Here is a 15268-nt window from a genome sequence, read left to right as displayed (position 1 = left end):
TTAAGCAGAGTAATATTTCACAAAATGTTCAAATATATCTGGATGTTCAAATTAACAACATACTCTTTGTTCATTTAATTAACTTTAATGAAATTGTGCAGTGTTACAAACAATAATATCCAGCAGTCAGTTTTCATACAAATGAGTTACTTATAGAAAAGTTAATCAGGGATGAAGGTTAGTGTTATGAACTTCTGCCACATTTGTAACATTACCATGTAGTGTTCAACAGTGTTTTTGGAAACCAATACGGTTTGCACTGCCCTCTTTACTCCATCTTGAACATTAATAAATGAAATGGTTCCCTCACTGTATACTTTCAAAACGCCCTAAATCTCATTCACTTACAGTTACCTCCAAGAAATGAGGGAGCTTATGTTAAACCAAAGACACACATATACAGAGTTATGTAAATAGCTTATTGCCCCTGAGGGGATAAATTCAATTTAATTCAAGTTAATTTGAATTGGTGCCATGTTACCACCAACAGTTCCAAGACGAGGGAACACGAATCCAAAATAACTGTGATCGAGCATTTGGTCCCAACATCACCTAGTCCTCTCTTCGACAAGTTTTCTATCCAATTTCTATCCCCATGTCAAAGTATTGGTGAAGAGATAAGGCACTGATATTGAAATTGACCCACCTTTGACCCAAATATATCATGTCTTATCAATACAGTCAAGTAGATTTGTAAGCATTCAAAACAAGTCAACAAATGTGTGTATGTTAGACCTTAACACAGGTTTTTTTGCAGCTCTTCTCCGACTCAAATCGGTTTTGGTTTCCCTGACAGCCTCCGAACCAGAACTGGGCACAGGCATTAGCCGTAGTGTCATAGTACCACTTCACAAAGTAATTCCTGCAAGGCCCGGGGTCCAGAGTCTGTCCACATCTCTCATCTGGGGAAAAAGGAAGAAAAATGGGGGACATTGCTTTTACTTGTACTGTATAGCGTTCTATGAAATTACAAGAAGAGGAAATGAGGAAATATCAGCAAAGGCCACACAGTAGTTTGAGCTCTGGAAAAGTGCTATATCCTATCAATCAAATCACCCGCTATTAAAGCATCCTGGGGCAGAGGTGGAGAGGTTGGGGGAGAGGTTGGGGGGAGCCCGGGTAGCTTTACTACGGGAAGGGGCCTCTGGGTGGGGGCCTGGGAGCCCGTCATGACCACACTGTGGGAGGGGTTCTTCATCTCTGACGGAAGAAGGAACTCTGGTAGGCGCTTGAAGGGTTCCCTGTCAAAGGATGGGACCCTGTTGGTCTCCAAGTTATCTCGGTCCCCGGTCTGGGGGCCCTGTGGGATAAAGACTCTGTCTGACTCTCCTGGTGGACCTGGCTGTTTAACAGAGGGTAAAGAAATGGATATATGTATTTTGTACATCTGCTATAGTATGTGATTGCAATCAAAATCTTGACACACAGGTCCATGTATGAACGCATTTGCAAATGAACATGTGCATGCACACACACACACACACACACACACACACACACACACACACACACACACACACACACTCAATTCATGGCTGATTTAGCGGAAATTCAAGTTCAGACACTATCCTTATGTGGGGCCTTTTTAGAAATCATTTGGTTATGGTGAGTTCTCCTAATTGTCTTCACAATATTATATTTTACAATGTCATGATATATTGTACTGCAAAGCTTAGTGAGCTCCGTAATCCTCAGTAAATGTGCAGCCCTATTCTGATTATGACAGAAGCATTATGTAAAGTGGAAGTGTTGTCATTCTCACCACCATCTGTGTTTTTTTAAAGTCTCCATTGAAAGTCGGTGTGTCAGTATCAGTCCTCTCTGGGGTTTCCCTGACAATCCCGGCTTGTCCAGGGGTTCCGGGGGAGTATCTGGAGCTAGGGATGGAGCTGAATTGGGCCCCGCCATCACTCTCACAGATCCGACTCAGCAGCTTGCTCTCAAGGGCTGGACGAGCCAAGACAAGACAGTACCCCGATATTATTGGGACTAGGCAATAAGACCCAGCTATGTAAAACGTACAGATATTTAGGACTGAATTTTCTTTGGCTAGTTTTAACAGCACAGGTGTTTCTGTGGCTTTAGAATTATTCAGGCCCACATTAACTATTCAAATATAACTGTAGCTTTACAAGATGTTCCTTACAGGGAACATAAACTTCAGTAAGGATGGACATCATAGTGAAAGGTACTTCCTGCTTACCAGGAAGTGTCTTGAAGTCATCAATCAGGTAGACGTGTTCCCTGTCTGGGTCAGAGGCCATGAGGTGGAGCTCTTTCTTAAACTCCTCGTACAGCGGATCACTCTGGTTCACCACCCCGATGACAAACGTCTCAATGTTACTGCCATTGGCCTCTTTCACTGCCTCCTCCAGCCTCACAGAGTCCCTCTCGTCCGCCTGTCCATCTGTGATCACTATGGCCACTTTCCTCACCCCGGGCCTGGCCGCCCGGAACACCTGGTTGGCCTGATGTATGGCGCTGCCCGTGAAGGTGCCTTCGCCCAGGTAGGTCATTGTGCGGACCGTCTTCTTCACCTGGTGGTGATAAATATTTATAACATCTCTGATGTAGCCTGGTCCCAGATCTGTTTGTGAGGTCTTATGTGACAATGACCATAAGAGTTGGCAAGACAGCACAAACCGATCTGGGACCAGGCTACTGAACTAGAGAGTAAGATTTTTCATTTTGGACGCTTGAGAGAAAATCACCTTGCATTGAACTGTTATGTCATATGAATTGAATGTTACAGAGGCTTCAATAAAGTTTTGAGAAATATAAAACTGAGATAGTCTTGACCTGGTCCCGGCTGGCTTGCTGGTGCAGACTGACCACCACCATGTTGATGTGGCTGTAGAGGACCACCCCGACGCGAGTGGTCTCCCGGCTCACGGAGGCACGGTCGACCAGAGCGTTCACAAAGTCCTTAACCACGTTGAAGTTGTCAGGGCCCACACTCTCTGAGCTGTCAATCACAAAGACCAACTCCAGTGGGCTCTCACGGCACTTCACCCCACATCCTGGGGAAAGAGATCGATTCATTGAAAGTCTCTGCAAACAGCCATTACAGGTATGATATTGTACCTGGTGTGTGAATTACCACATTACCACACTAACCACATATAGATCTGACCAGTTTGATGACCTCCTCTCTCTGTAACAGATGGTAAAACACTTTAGTGTCTAGTCATTGTAATACTACAGTACGGAGGTACAGTGTACAAAACAGACTATACTTACTGTTAGGCCAGGTTCCCCTTTTTCTCCCAGTCTGCCCTGTAATTCAGGAGGTCACTCAATAACAAATATATACATCTGATAATGTCCATGCTTTTTCCAGATTTATAGTAAGACTAGTACCAAAGGTCCAGCAGCTCCTGTCTCTCCAGTCTCTCCACCGTCCCCCTTTCTGCCTCGTTCACCCACGAACCCCCTGTTTCCCTGTAGGAACAGCAAAACTGAATCATTTTTCTATAACTTGGAAAGCATTATAACTTTGTCAAGTTCAAGACCATTTGTGAGACTGGATTTGGTTCTGGCTGCCGAGATTAGAGATTGGATAACATCTCTATATTTATTAAGCTACATGTTATGTTGTTTGTGTGGAGGTTCTTACCTTATCCCCTTGAATACCCTGTCCTGGGGGCCCCCTGGGGCCCGTGGTCCCCTGGAATCCTGACTCCCCCTATCAGGCAAAATCAATTCAGCATTTTGACCTGTGGAAACAGCACTAGTATATGCCTGGCTGTACTATGACCTAACATGGCTTACTAACCGGTCCTTTAACTGTACCTTTGGTCCTTGAATGCCCTCTCCAGGCAGTCCCTGGTAACCCGGTGCTCCAATCTGACCAGCTGACCCCTGCAGAGAGAATCATGTCATCTTGATGCTCCGCCAGTCATGTGGTTCCTATTAATCTTGCTCAATCATTGATATCCTGTGTACTCCAATCATGATGGCTAATTTATCCTCCTACACATTGGTGAAAATGATTATTATTGGTCTGAATAGTATTTATGACCTTGGGGCCCATTAGCCCAACTCCTGGTGCTCCAGCTAGTCCTGTGGGGCCTGGAGTTCCACGGTCTCCCTGAACAGAAAGATCCTCAGGTTAAATACTCACATAGATATCACAAAACAAACACATTAAGTTGCCCCTATAATTGGGTTAAGGTTATTTTGTGAACTTATGCAAATATTACACCGGAAAACTCACCTTAGGACCAGGTAAACCTTTTCCTTCTGGTCCAATCTCACCCGTCAGTCCTGGTACTCCAGGGGCTCCCTAATAAGCATGACAGAACATCCATTCATACAGTATACATACTGAATAGTCAGCATAGATCAATGAATATGATCATAATAATAGAGAAAATGGGAATACTTACTGGAGTTCCAGGAAGGCCTTCCCCTTCAAGCCCAGGTGGACCAATGGGCCCTGGTAGCCCTCTCTCCCCCTTAAAAGATAGAGTGGTTTCACACCAATGGTCTTATGTGGTTCATTGGACATTTGAGAAATACTTGCACCTCCCAAATCAAACTGAAAGAAGCTGAATCAAATGACCTTCGGTCCAGTGATTCCTATTCCTGGTTCACCAACATGTCCGGATGGGCCTACTGCACCAGGGTCCCCCTGGAAACAAAACAACCCAACATAAAATAGAACACTGACGTCATCCTTAAGATATGGTAACACTTTAATATCCTAATAAAGTAGTAACCAACAGTGTTGTCAATGTTCCTTCTCACCAGAACTTACCTTGATACCGGGTAACCCCCGCCCAGGTGGTCCGTTTGTACCTGCTCGTCCAGCACGTCCGGGTTCACCCTGAAACAGGAAACATTTTATAACAGCAGAACCAACCATGCTTTGGGTCAGTAGTGTTGAGCATGACTGTTGTGCATGTGCTTACCTTGGCCCCCATTTGCCCCACAGGCCCTACTGCCCCTAGCTGGCCCCTGGAGCCCTGCTCCCCTCGGTCTCCCTGAGAGAATAGTCACAGCTTGATTTCAGACACTCTTTTCCATACATCCTTTGAAATAGTGAAAATGCTTTAAGATAACTGATTTGTACCTTTTCTCCAGGGACACCTTTTCCGGGTGCCCCATCAGGTCCCCTGGGCCCATGTAACCCAATGTCACCCTGATACCGTGTGAAATAAATACACAATGCTGTAAACAATGAACACTGTCAGTTGACAGCCTGGCATTAATGTACTGTCCTAGTGATAATGACATTGCATCACAGCACACTGTGCCCACCTTCTGTCCTATGTCTCCATCCTCTCCAGAGAGGCCCGGAATACCAGGCAACCCCTCCGATCCTGGGTCTCCCTAGAGGAGCATTTGCAAATCTCTATTAACACAGTTTTACTTCATCTGGTTTAAATACTGTCTTACTGAACCATCAGACTTACTTTAGGTCCTGGCTCCCCGACACCGCTCTCCCCTGGGATTCCAGGCTCACCTGAGAAGCCTTGGCTTCCCTGTAGAACAAACAGTATATGTGACATCATATTTACTAAATTAATATACTGCATGTTTGCGTCTTGCATTCAGATCTAAGACTTCCATTTTTGCCTGCCGTTAGACTCCCTTTGATCATGTGACAATCAACCTTACCTTTTGGCCCATAAGTCCCACACCTGGATTCCCTCTGGGGCCTGGAGGGCCAACTGGCCCTTGGTTCCCCTGAAAAGAAGGGGACATTAGAAGAAAAGGAATATGAGTATAAGTATGTGTGAGTTTACAGTATGTTTGAGAATAGACATATTGACATTATACAGAAGGATCTGACTGCAGTTGAATCAGAATGTACCTTTTCTCCTTGAATTCCTGCCCCTGGCATTCCCACCGGTCCTTGTGATCCAAGCTGTCCAGGATTTCCCTGAGAGAAACATAAGACCACCCATCAAATGTCATTTCACTGAAGGAATATGGGATCATTCTCAATGGATCATTGATCATTTATCATCATACGGACCAACATAAGACCTCAACATAGTAATGTCCAATAGTCTTAAACTTGCTTTACCTTATCACCTTTGACCCCAACACCAGTGAGACCACGCTCACCTCTGGGGCCCTCGTAGCCTCGATCTCCCTGAAAAAAATAGATACTTGAGTCCACATTGATTTAAAAAAACAATATGACATATTAATGGCCTGTTGTACTTACACCAGACCTCATTCTGACTTTAGGATGTGTACAGTTATATCTAACAGTATAATGCTCGGACACTGAAATATTTGCCCACCTTTGGGCCAGCGAGCCCCTCCCCAACAGCTCCCTGGTTACCCTGTGCTCCAGCAAGTCCTGGGGGTCCCTGAAATAAACAGTCTCATAATTTTTGACCCTCAAACAGTTTCAACATTTACTGTCCAGTAAATGGAAACATTTAGTTTTGTTTTTAGATTACCATTGTCAAATCGGATCATATGAATCAGAGGTAGAAGGATAGGGTCATGTATAACGTTCCCATAGCGATCACTGTTTAGGTATCCAAAGCTGGCATCTAAAGTAAAACTTACTGGCTGTCCTGGCTCTCCAATTCCAATGGGACCAATGGTTCCTGGTCTTCCCTGAATTCCTTTGCCCCCCTGAGAACAATGACACATTTCAACATTTATGTTATTTACATAAACTGTAAATGTATAGCATCATCTCTGTAATGGTTATTATTAGGTTACCTTTGGACCTGGGAACCCAATGCCAATGTCCCCTGCTGGTCCAGATGCGCCGGTGGTTCCTTGGTCCCCCTGTGTTAGAGGTGTACGATCACTGTGTGAATGCGTCAAAACGCCTACTACTTGAAACCCACACCACCAACAAGTTAGTCATAAAACACTTCTATTCCAAGTTCATACTGCAGGAGAAAACCCTTCCCCGGTGCTTCTCCACAGAGGAACTCTATCCATTCCAACAGAAGTCTACGAGGATGGAAAATGGCAATAAAATGCAGACAAAGAATCTTCATGGGATTCAATAACGCATCTCAGAATGGCATTTACGAAGAATACAGCAGTCACTTGTTCCTGCTATACATTATGTTCTTGATTATGTCAGATTTTTTTAGATTTTTTATCGCTAAATAGCTAAATAGCTCTAAATCACTCCTGTTTCCAAGGCCTTCCTTGTTTGAGAGGTCTGGTCAATGTGTGACAGAAAGTGAAGGATCGGTATTTAAATAGAAACGGACAGCAAGGTCAACTCAGCTCTCATGGCTTCTCTGGCCAAGCAACACACTTTGACAATAGAGATGCTGTGTGAAAATTTCATACAGTAACACCCATGAATGTAATTGGCTGATTTCCTAGCACCCTTGAATGTCATTGGCTGAGAATCAGCGTGCCTACTTTAGGTCCTGTTTGGCCCTCCGGACCCTGGTCCCCGGGTGGTCCGTTAACACCCTGTGGAAGAAACCAAAAGAATCCAGAAATGGCCTTAATGAATAAAAGCACAATGAAGTTGATTTATATAATGCACTGGTTCCATTGCAGTATCCTAACATGTCCATGTGAAATGGTTTTGAAATGGCGTCTACAACAGCCTTTTTTCTCACTGTACAGTATGTAGCTACTGTTTGTATAGAATTGATAGCCCAGAAAATCTCATCCCTGATATCTGAAAAAATCTATATTGTGAGGAGGTGTATTTTACATTTTACAATGTACCAGTTAGTAGTCAATTCTTACAGTTGAACTAATGCAATACAAATGGACAGAACTATACAGAACAGAGCAGTAGTTTTGTTCCATTGTCAGGGCCTGGTGTCAAAACAACACTATCACTGATACCATGCCAGACGAGGGGCTGATAGTGAGGAGGAATAGTGCCACTGTACTGGCAACCCTGTCCTAGCAGCTAATCCTACGACACAAAGTCTGCTCCTGGAAAAGAATAATATCCTGCAAGCCTGGATTCACTGCTTTAGATACTCACATTAGCATCGGGATTAGGCATAATCCAAAATTCACATTCCATAAGTGCATGGGTGGAAAAACAACAAACTCAACTTCCATTTTCCATATTTGAGAATAAGGGATGTCTCTGACTAACTTAGATGTCATCTGTTCTCAATGTCTGTACTCATTTTCACCCTGTCATCAAACAACATCTCAGTTAAAAAAGTACTCAGCCCTTGCTCTAAAGTGCATCATTCATTGAGAATCAATGAACCTATTCCATATGAACATACTGTATCATATGCATTCATGATTAAGACAAGGTCCTAAAAACATGTGTTAATGTGTTGAAGGAGTTGTGTTCTAATGAAAACAACAATGTTACATTGTACCTGGTCTCCTCTGGGTCCCCGTGGGCCAGGAGGTCCTCCGGGGCCCTGTAAGGTGACACGAGTGACATCATGCTTCCATTGGCACACATACTGTAGAATAGATCACAATGTTGATTGAACCAAAATGGCACAGTAATCTTTGTACTTACTTCATCTCCTTTATCCCCAGGGGTGCCACAGTCTCCTATCTCCCCCTGAAATACAGCACAGGTTCAACCAATCATTGGCAAAACACTTTTAAGCAAGACAGTTGTATTCTGAAATGTCTTGAAAGCAGATGTCCCACCTTGTCACCGTTATAACCAGGACTGCCCTGTAAAGTAAGAACAACCGCGTTCAACACCCAGTACTGAAGGTATCTCAGTCAACTATGGACATGTGGCGGTTAGATGGAAGTTAATTAGAACAGAATGCCTCAGAAAATAATGACAGAATAAAGAAATACATAGTATACCTCAAGACCGTCACTTCCTGGTCGGCCACTGACTCCAGGTTCTCCCTGTAGAATTGAGACAGTGTTATAAATGTGAGATCAGGATTGTATGTAGATCGCTGAGGTCATTAAAATAGTGAAAATCACTATCTTTTTACTACTTACCCGTGATCCTTTTGGACCAGATGGTCCTTCATATCCTGGATCTCCTTTTTTACCCTTGATGATACACAATAAGTTAGTATATGGAGTCATTGTTGAATGAGAGTATTCTGTATTTCTTACAAGGTTTTTGTTTTGTTTTTGTGTGGTGCGTCAGTCATACTGGGTTACTGCATAATCCTTACTGTAGACCTAGATGTACTGTTGAAAAACGTCTCGTGTACTCACTGGGTTTCCAGGAGGGCCTCTCTCCCCTCTTTCACACAAACACACTTTAGCCTGCGGACACTGATACAATGAAAATAATACAAAATCAGTCTTATCACTCCATCTGCTACTTACAGTGGCATTGTAGTGTTATTGTTTTGAAGTACTTACCGCTTCAAGCGCTATTGCACCCTGGATGGGAAAAAAATACAAGAAGATTGTATGAGATTTTTAGCTAGAAACAATTTCAACAGTACCACTATTGACTGAACATTGTATTGTACCTGAGCAAGCCTTACTGTACATGAACAATGGTACAGATGGTCAAGACATTGTTCTACGGAAGAATAAAGCAACAGGGGATACAGGCAATAGGGAGCTAGATCACTTCCTGTCAGTTTTGCTTAATAAAGCTGTCTCTTTCAAACCTCCTCTAATGACGAATATGAATTAGAAAAACTATGATGGATTTTTGGAAAATGTATGCTATTATTTGCCCATAGACAGGTCTTGACCTCATTTAGACTATAGACAAATCTCTGTGTATATGGAAAAGGCATATTAGGGGAAGAATTCCCCACACAGGAACAATTCTGCCATTGAGGTTTGAGCCCCCGCTTAGGACACAGACATGATAACAAGACAAGTTTATCTGAGGAGCTCAGTACTGTTGGACAGTGATGTTGTGTAGCAACTAACTTAGTTACCCTCACTTTGTACCCTCACAAACCTCTGGAAAAAGCTTTGAAGTTCTCATACTCATATAGAAAAGACAGTGTGGAAGGTACTATCATTCCCTTTTCACACTACAAACTAATGATCCCAAACTATACCGTGCTGGCCTGGTTCAGCATACCAATCATCTTCAACTTGAGTGTAGGGTGACTTTGATAACAGAACACTCACCAACTCTTTCAGTAACTTCTCCTCTAGCTGGGGGTCAGTGAGACTGTGGACGAATTGCTTGGCCGGAGTGCTGGCGATAGCCCGGAGTTTGGCACTGTTCTGGCTCTGGCGGGCCAGGTCCGACAACCCTATAGCAATGAGCTTCACACCACTAGCCTTAGCATCCGCCGCTGCTCCGATCACATCAGGGTTCCTCGGATGATCGGCACCGTCGGTCATGAGCACCGCCACCCTGACGCTGTCCTCCTTGGTCTCCTGGGTGAAGAGTTGTGTGGCGTTGGTGATGGCGTAGGTGGAGTAGGTGCCATGGCCAATGTAGGCCATGGAGCTGACTCTGCTGTGGAACACATCCAGGTCCTGCCAGGCAGTGAAGCTGTGCTCTACAGACACGGAGCTGCTGTACTGGAGAGCAGCCATCCGCAGCTTTAGGGTCCATCCAGACAACTGGAGCATGGTGAGACGAGTGCTGAAATGCAGAACAAAGGACTTCTGCTTCTCGAACAGCAAGGTCTTGGCGCTCTCCGAACTGTCCAGAATGAAGGCCACCTCCATGGAGCATGTTGTCATGTCTGGGAGAGGGATGCATACATGTGTTTCACATGGAGATCGATTGGATATACTTCAGGCAAATGTCAAAAGCAAATTAACATTTATACTGAACAAAAATATAAATGTAACATGCAACAATTTCTAATATTTTTGCTGAGTTACAGTTCATTTAGAAATCAGTCAATAAAAATAAGTAAATTAGTCTCTAATCTATTGATTTCACACAGTGGTGTAAAGTACTTACGGAAAAATACTTTAAAGTACTTAAGTAGTTTTTTGGGGTATCTGTACTTTACTATTTATATTTTTGACTATTTTTACTTTTACTTCACTACATTCCTAAAGAAAATAATGTACTTTTTACTCCATACATTTCCCCTGACAGCCAAAAGTACTTGTTACATTTTGAATGCTTAGCAGGACAGGAAAATTGTCCAATTCACGCACTTATCAAGACAACACATGGTCATTCCTTCTGCCTCTGATCCGGCAGACTCACTAAACACAAATGCATCTTTTGTAAAGGATGTCTGAGTGTTGGAGTGTGCCCCTGGCCATCCATACATTTTTTAAACAAGAAAATGGTGCCGCCTGCTTTGCTTAATAGAAGGAATTTGAAATGATTTATACTTTAACTTTTTATACTTAAGTATATTTTAGCAATTACATTTACTTTTGATACTTAAGTATATTTAGAACCAAATACCTTTAGTATTTTACTGGGTGACTTTTACTTTTACTTGAGTAACTTTCTATTAAGGTATCTATACTTTTACAAGTATGACAATTGGGTACTTTTTTCACCACTGATTTCACATGACTGGGCATGGGCGCAGCCATGGGTGGGCCTGGGAGGGCATAGGCCCACCCACTTGGGAGCCAGGCCAACCCACTGGGGAGCCAGGCCCAGCCAATCAGAATGGGTTTTTATATACAAAACGTGTTATTACAGCACAAGGTGCACCTGTGCAATGATCATGCTGTTTAATCAGCTTCTTGATATGCCACACCTGTCTGGTGGAGGGATTATCTTGGCCACTTTTACATTCTCACTAACAGGGATGTAAACACATTTGCGGTTTGCTGATGTCAACATTGTGAACAGAGTGCCCCATGGGTGGTGATGGGGTTATGGTATGGGCAGGCCTAAGCTACGGACAATGAACACAAATGATTTTATTGCTGGCAATTTGAATGCACAGAGATACCGCGACGAGATCCTGAGGCCCATTGTCATGCCATTCATCCGCCGCCATCACATCATATTTCAGCATGATAATGCACGGGCCTATATTGCGAAGATCTGTACACAATTCCTGGAACCTGAAAATGTCCCAGTTCTTCCATGGCCTGCATACTCACCAGACATGTCACCCATTGAGCATGTTTGGGATGCTCTGGATTGACGTGTACGATAGCGTGTTCCAGTTCCTACCAATAGCTAACAACTTCGACACAGCCATTTAAGACGAGTAGGACAACATTCCACAGGCCACAATCAACAGCCTGATCAGCTCTATGTGAAGGAAATGTGTCGAGCTGCATGAGGCAAATGGTGGTCACACCAGGTACTGACTGGTTCTGATCCACACTGCAAATTAGTTTTTTTTTGGTATATGTGACCAACAGATGCATATCTGTATTCCCAGTCATGTGAAATCCATAGATTAGGGCCTAATAATGTTTTTTCAATTGACTGATTACCTTATCTTTGAAATTGTTGCATGTTGCGTTTATATTTTTATTCAGTATGCAGGGCATTCGGAAAGTATTCAGACCCCTTGACTTTTTTCGGCATTTTGTTACCTTACAGCCTTATTCTAAAACGGTCCACCTGTGGTACATTAAATTGATTGGACATGATTTGGATAGGCACACAGCTGTCTATTTAAGGTCCCACAGTTGACAGTGCATGTCAGAGCAAAAACCAAGCCATGAGGTCGAAGTAATTGTCCGTAGCGCTCCGAGACAGGATTGTGTTGAGGCACATATCTGGGGAAGGGTACCAAAACATTTCTGCAGCATTGAAGGTCCCCAAGAACACAGTGGCCTCCATGACTCTTAAATGGAAGAAGTTTGGAACCACCAAGACACTTCCTAGAGTTGGCGCCCGGTCAAACTGCGCAATCGGGGGAGAAGGGCCTTGGTCAGGGAGGTGACCAAGAACCCGATGGTCACTCTGACAGAGCTACAGAGTTCCTCTGTGGGGATGGGAGAACCTTCCAGAAAGACAACCATCTCTGCATCACTCCACCAATCAGACCTTTATGGTAGAGTGGCCAGATGGAAGCCACTCCTCAGTAAAAGGCACATGACAGCCCACCTGGAGTTTGCCAAAAGGCACCTAAAGACTCTCAGACCATGAGAAACAAGATTATCTGGTCTAATGAAACTAAGATTGAACTATTTGGCCTGAATGACAAATGTCACGTCTGGAGGAAACCTGGCACCATCCCTACAGTGAAGCATGGTGATTTCAGCATCATGCTGTGGGGATGTTTTTCAGCGGCAGGGACTGGGAGACTACTCAGGATCGAGGGAAAGATGAACAGAGCAAAGTACAGAGAGATCCTTGATGAAAACCTGCTCCAGATCGCTCAGGACCTGACTGGAGTGAAGCTTTACCTTCCAACAGGACAACAACCCTAAGCACGCAGCCAAGATAACGCAGGAGTGGTTTCGGGACAAGTCTCTGAATGTCCTTGAGCGGCCCAGCCAGAGCCCGGACTTGAACCCGATTGAACATCTCTGGAGAGACCTGAAAATAGCTGTGCAGCAACGCTCCACATCCAACCTGACAGAGCTTGAGAGGATCTGCAGAGAAGAATGGGAGAAACTCCCCAAATGCAAGTGTGCCAAGCTTGTAGCGTCAGACCCAAGAAGACTTAAGGCTGTAATCGTTGCCAAAGGTGCTTCAACAAAGTACCGAGTAAAGTGTCTGATTATGTAAATGTACATTTCAGTTTGTTATTTTTTTTAATACATTTGCAAAAAATCTAAAAAACTATTTTTGCTTTGTCATTATGGGTATTGTGTGCAGATTTATTAGAAGAAACATTAAAAAATATATTTTTTTGAATAACGCTGTAACAAACAGCATTTGGAAAAAGTCAACGGGTCTGAATACTTTCCGAATGCACTGTACATCTACTTAGAGTAAATCACTGTTACAATGATTTAGACATTTAGACATTGATCAATTAAAATCTTCCTGTTGGCTGAGGACGTTGTTTGACTTCTCCAGCAGATTGTGCACCCTTTTTTAGAAAAGACCGAAACACCTTAAAGAGCAACTGAATGTAATAAGCAAATTTTCCTCTTGAAAACGGCCTATGTGCCATCGATATGAGTCAGATTTTTTTTTTTCTAGTGTAAATAGGATAATTTTCGTCATTAAGTCAGTCCAAAACTAAGATTTACGAGATAATTTAGGAAAAAGACGGTATGACACGGAACGACGGTTAAGTGTTATTCTCAGTCGCATTTCCTAATGAGAATTGAAACCGTGGCTAAATCAGTCAATTCAGCCCCCCTTTAACATGCACGGGGTATTTCAGATGTAATGTAGCCATATAGATAAAAATAATAACGGATAAGCCACAGTGACTGACCATCATCACTAACATGTGGACTTCATTTACCATTTTCTCCATCTCTGAGGACACTATACTTTCCGTTTCTTATTTTCTGGCCTATAGCCTCGTGAAGAAGTGCCAACAGTAGAAGGAACAGAGCCACTCCTTTCCCCATGTTGTCCTTTCTCAACATTCACACCCTAAACATAAAGAAAAACGTGTCTTATTCAAGTGTAACATCATTCTATATGGCAGGTGTGGATGCGATCTCCTCCTTAATCACGATCATTGTTGGAGCACAGAATCAATGTACAGTACATGAGCCATCTGCAGAGTCACTGTATCAACTATGGGCTGAAGCTGGAAACATAAATATACTTGATGAATTCCTGTAACGTTGTCAACTATTTATACAGACCAACTAAAACAACATGCCACATCATTTATGTTTTTTTTCTTGCCTAGAAAACAAAGTCATCAGTGTAAAGTTATCTATTTTTCATCTTTTACATTCCACAAAATAAAATAATTGCCCAACTACTTAGAAAGTTGTCATTTGATTTGAAAATGTGGATTTTTATCATCTTACCTTAGTTCTTATTTAAATACAGCCGCCGGTTTTTGTATAATCATCTGGAGTGGTTTAGGAAGCAGCATCTCGTCCTGATCACCAGTTCGGACTAGTCCACGACGTGAAGTGCGATGTCGCTTAGGGAAGGACAGCGCTCCGTTCGTCTACAAGAATGTGTAGATTATTGTGCGCTACACGTCACTGTCTATTATCTTCATGTATCTTTATGAAATTTCACAGTTGTACAGACTCACAGACACTGAATAGATTGTAGTCACCCATAGGACGTGTATGTGATCAATACAATTTGATTTAGTAGCGCGCGTAATACTGTATCTCTGGGCAGTGTACACACGACTGTCATGAATTCCTTATAACCTATTATGCTTAATTAAGCACCATAGAGTTGTAAAAACCTGAGGATAAAAAGTTAAAACACGTTGTGGTTTCTTTAAACATTTCACTTTCCCCACAGTCTACGTTGAATCCGGTTATTTGCTATTTAGAACTGTTTGTAACCTTTCTGCATGGTGATTGTTTGGATGTTGTACATAAAAATCCCAACTGA

The 15268-nt window shown here is 43.0% G+C and overlaps 1 protein-coding gene across 1 annotated transcript; it reads right to left on the bottom strand.

The window, feature by feature from the left end:
* Nucleotides 1–88: 88 nt before the first annotated feature.
* On the bottom strand, nucleotides 89–15238 carry LOC129857467 (collagen alpha-1(XXVIII) chain-like). Its single transcript, XM_055925742.1, has 36 exons — nucleotides 14719–15238; nucleotides 14196–14329; nucleotides 10006–10574; nucleotides 9271–9291; nucleotides 9121–9180; nucleotides 8896–8949; nucleotides 8752–8796; nucleotides 8584–8610; nucleotides 8447–8491; nucleotides 8298–8342; nucleotides 7357–7410; nucleotides 6691–6759; nucleotides 6532–6600; nucleotides 6258–6326; nucleotides 6035–6103; nucleotides 5819–5887; nucleotides 5623–5691; nucleotides 5418–5486; nucleotides 5263–5334; nucleotides 5075–5143; nucleotides 4914–4985; nucleotides 4760–4828; nucleotides 4565–4633; nucleotides 4389–4457; nucleotides 4217–4285; nucleotides 4022–4090; nucleotides 3793–3861; nucleotides 3617–3685; nucleotides 3361–3441; nucleotides 3241–3276; nucleotides 3118–3154; nucleotides 2800–3020; nucleotides 2204–2537; nucleotides 1763–1947; nucleotides 1057–1342; nucleotides 89–902 (listed from the first exon to the last, which is right to left on the bottom strand). The coding sequence occupies exons 2-36, from the start codon at nucleotides 14320–14322 to the stop codon at nucleotides 730–732; spliced, it is 3579 nt and encodes a 1192-aa protein (XP_055781717.1). The 5' UTR covers nucleotides 14323–14329; nucleotides 14719–15238; the 3' UTR covers nucleotides 89–729.
* Nucleotides 15239–15268: the final 30 nt, after the last annotated feature.

This window comes from Salvelinus fontinalis, chromosome 6 (assembly GCF_029448725.1).
Source record: "Salvelinus fontinalis isolate EN_2023a chromosome 6, ASM2944872v1, whole genome shotgun sequence".
Lineage (NCBI taxonomy): Eukaryota > Metazoa > Chordata > Actinopteri > Salmoniformes > Salmonidae > Salvelinus > Salvelinus fontinalis.
The sequence above is the reverse complement of the archived record's forward strand: the minus strand, read 5'-3'. Positions and strand labels throughout refer to the sequence as shown.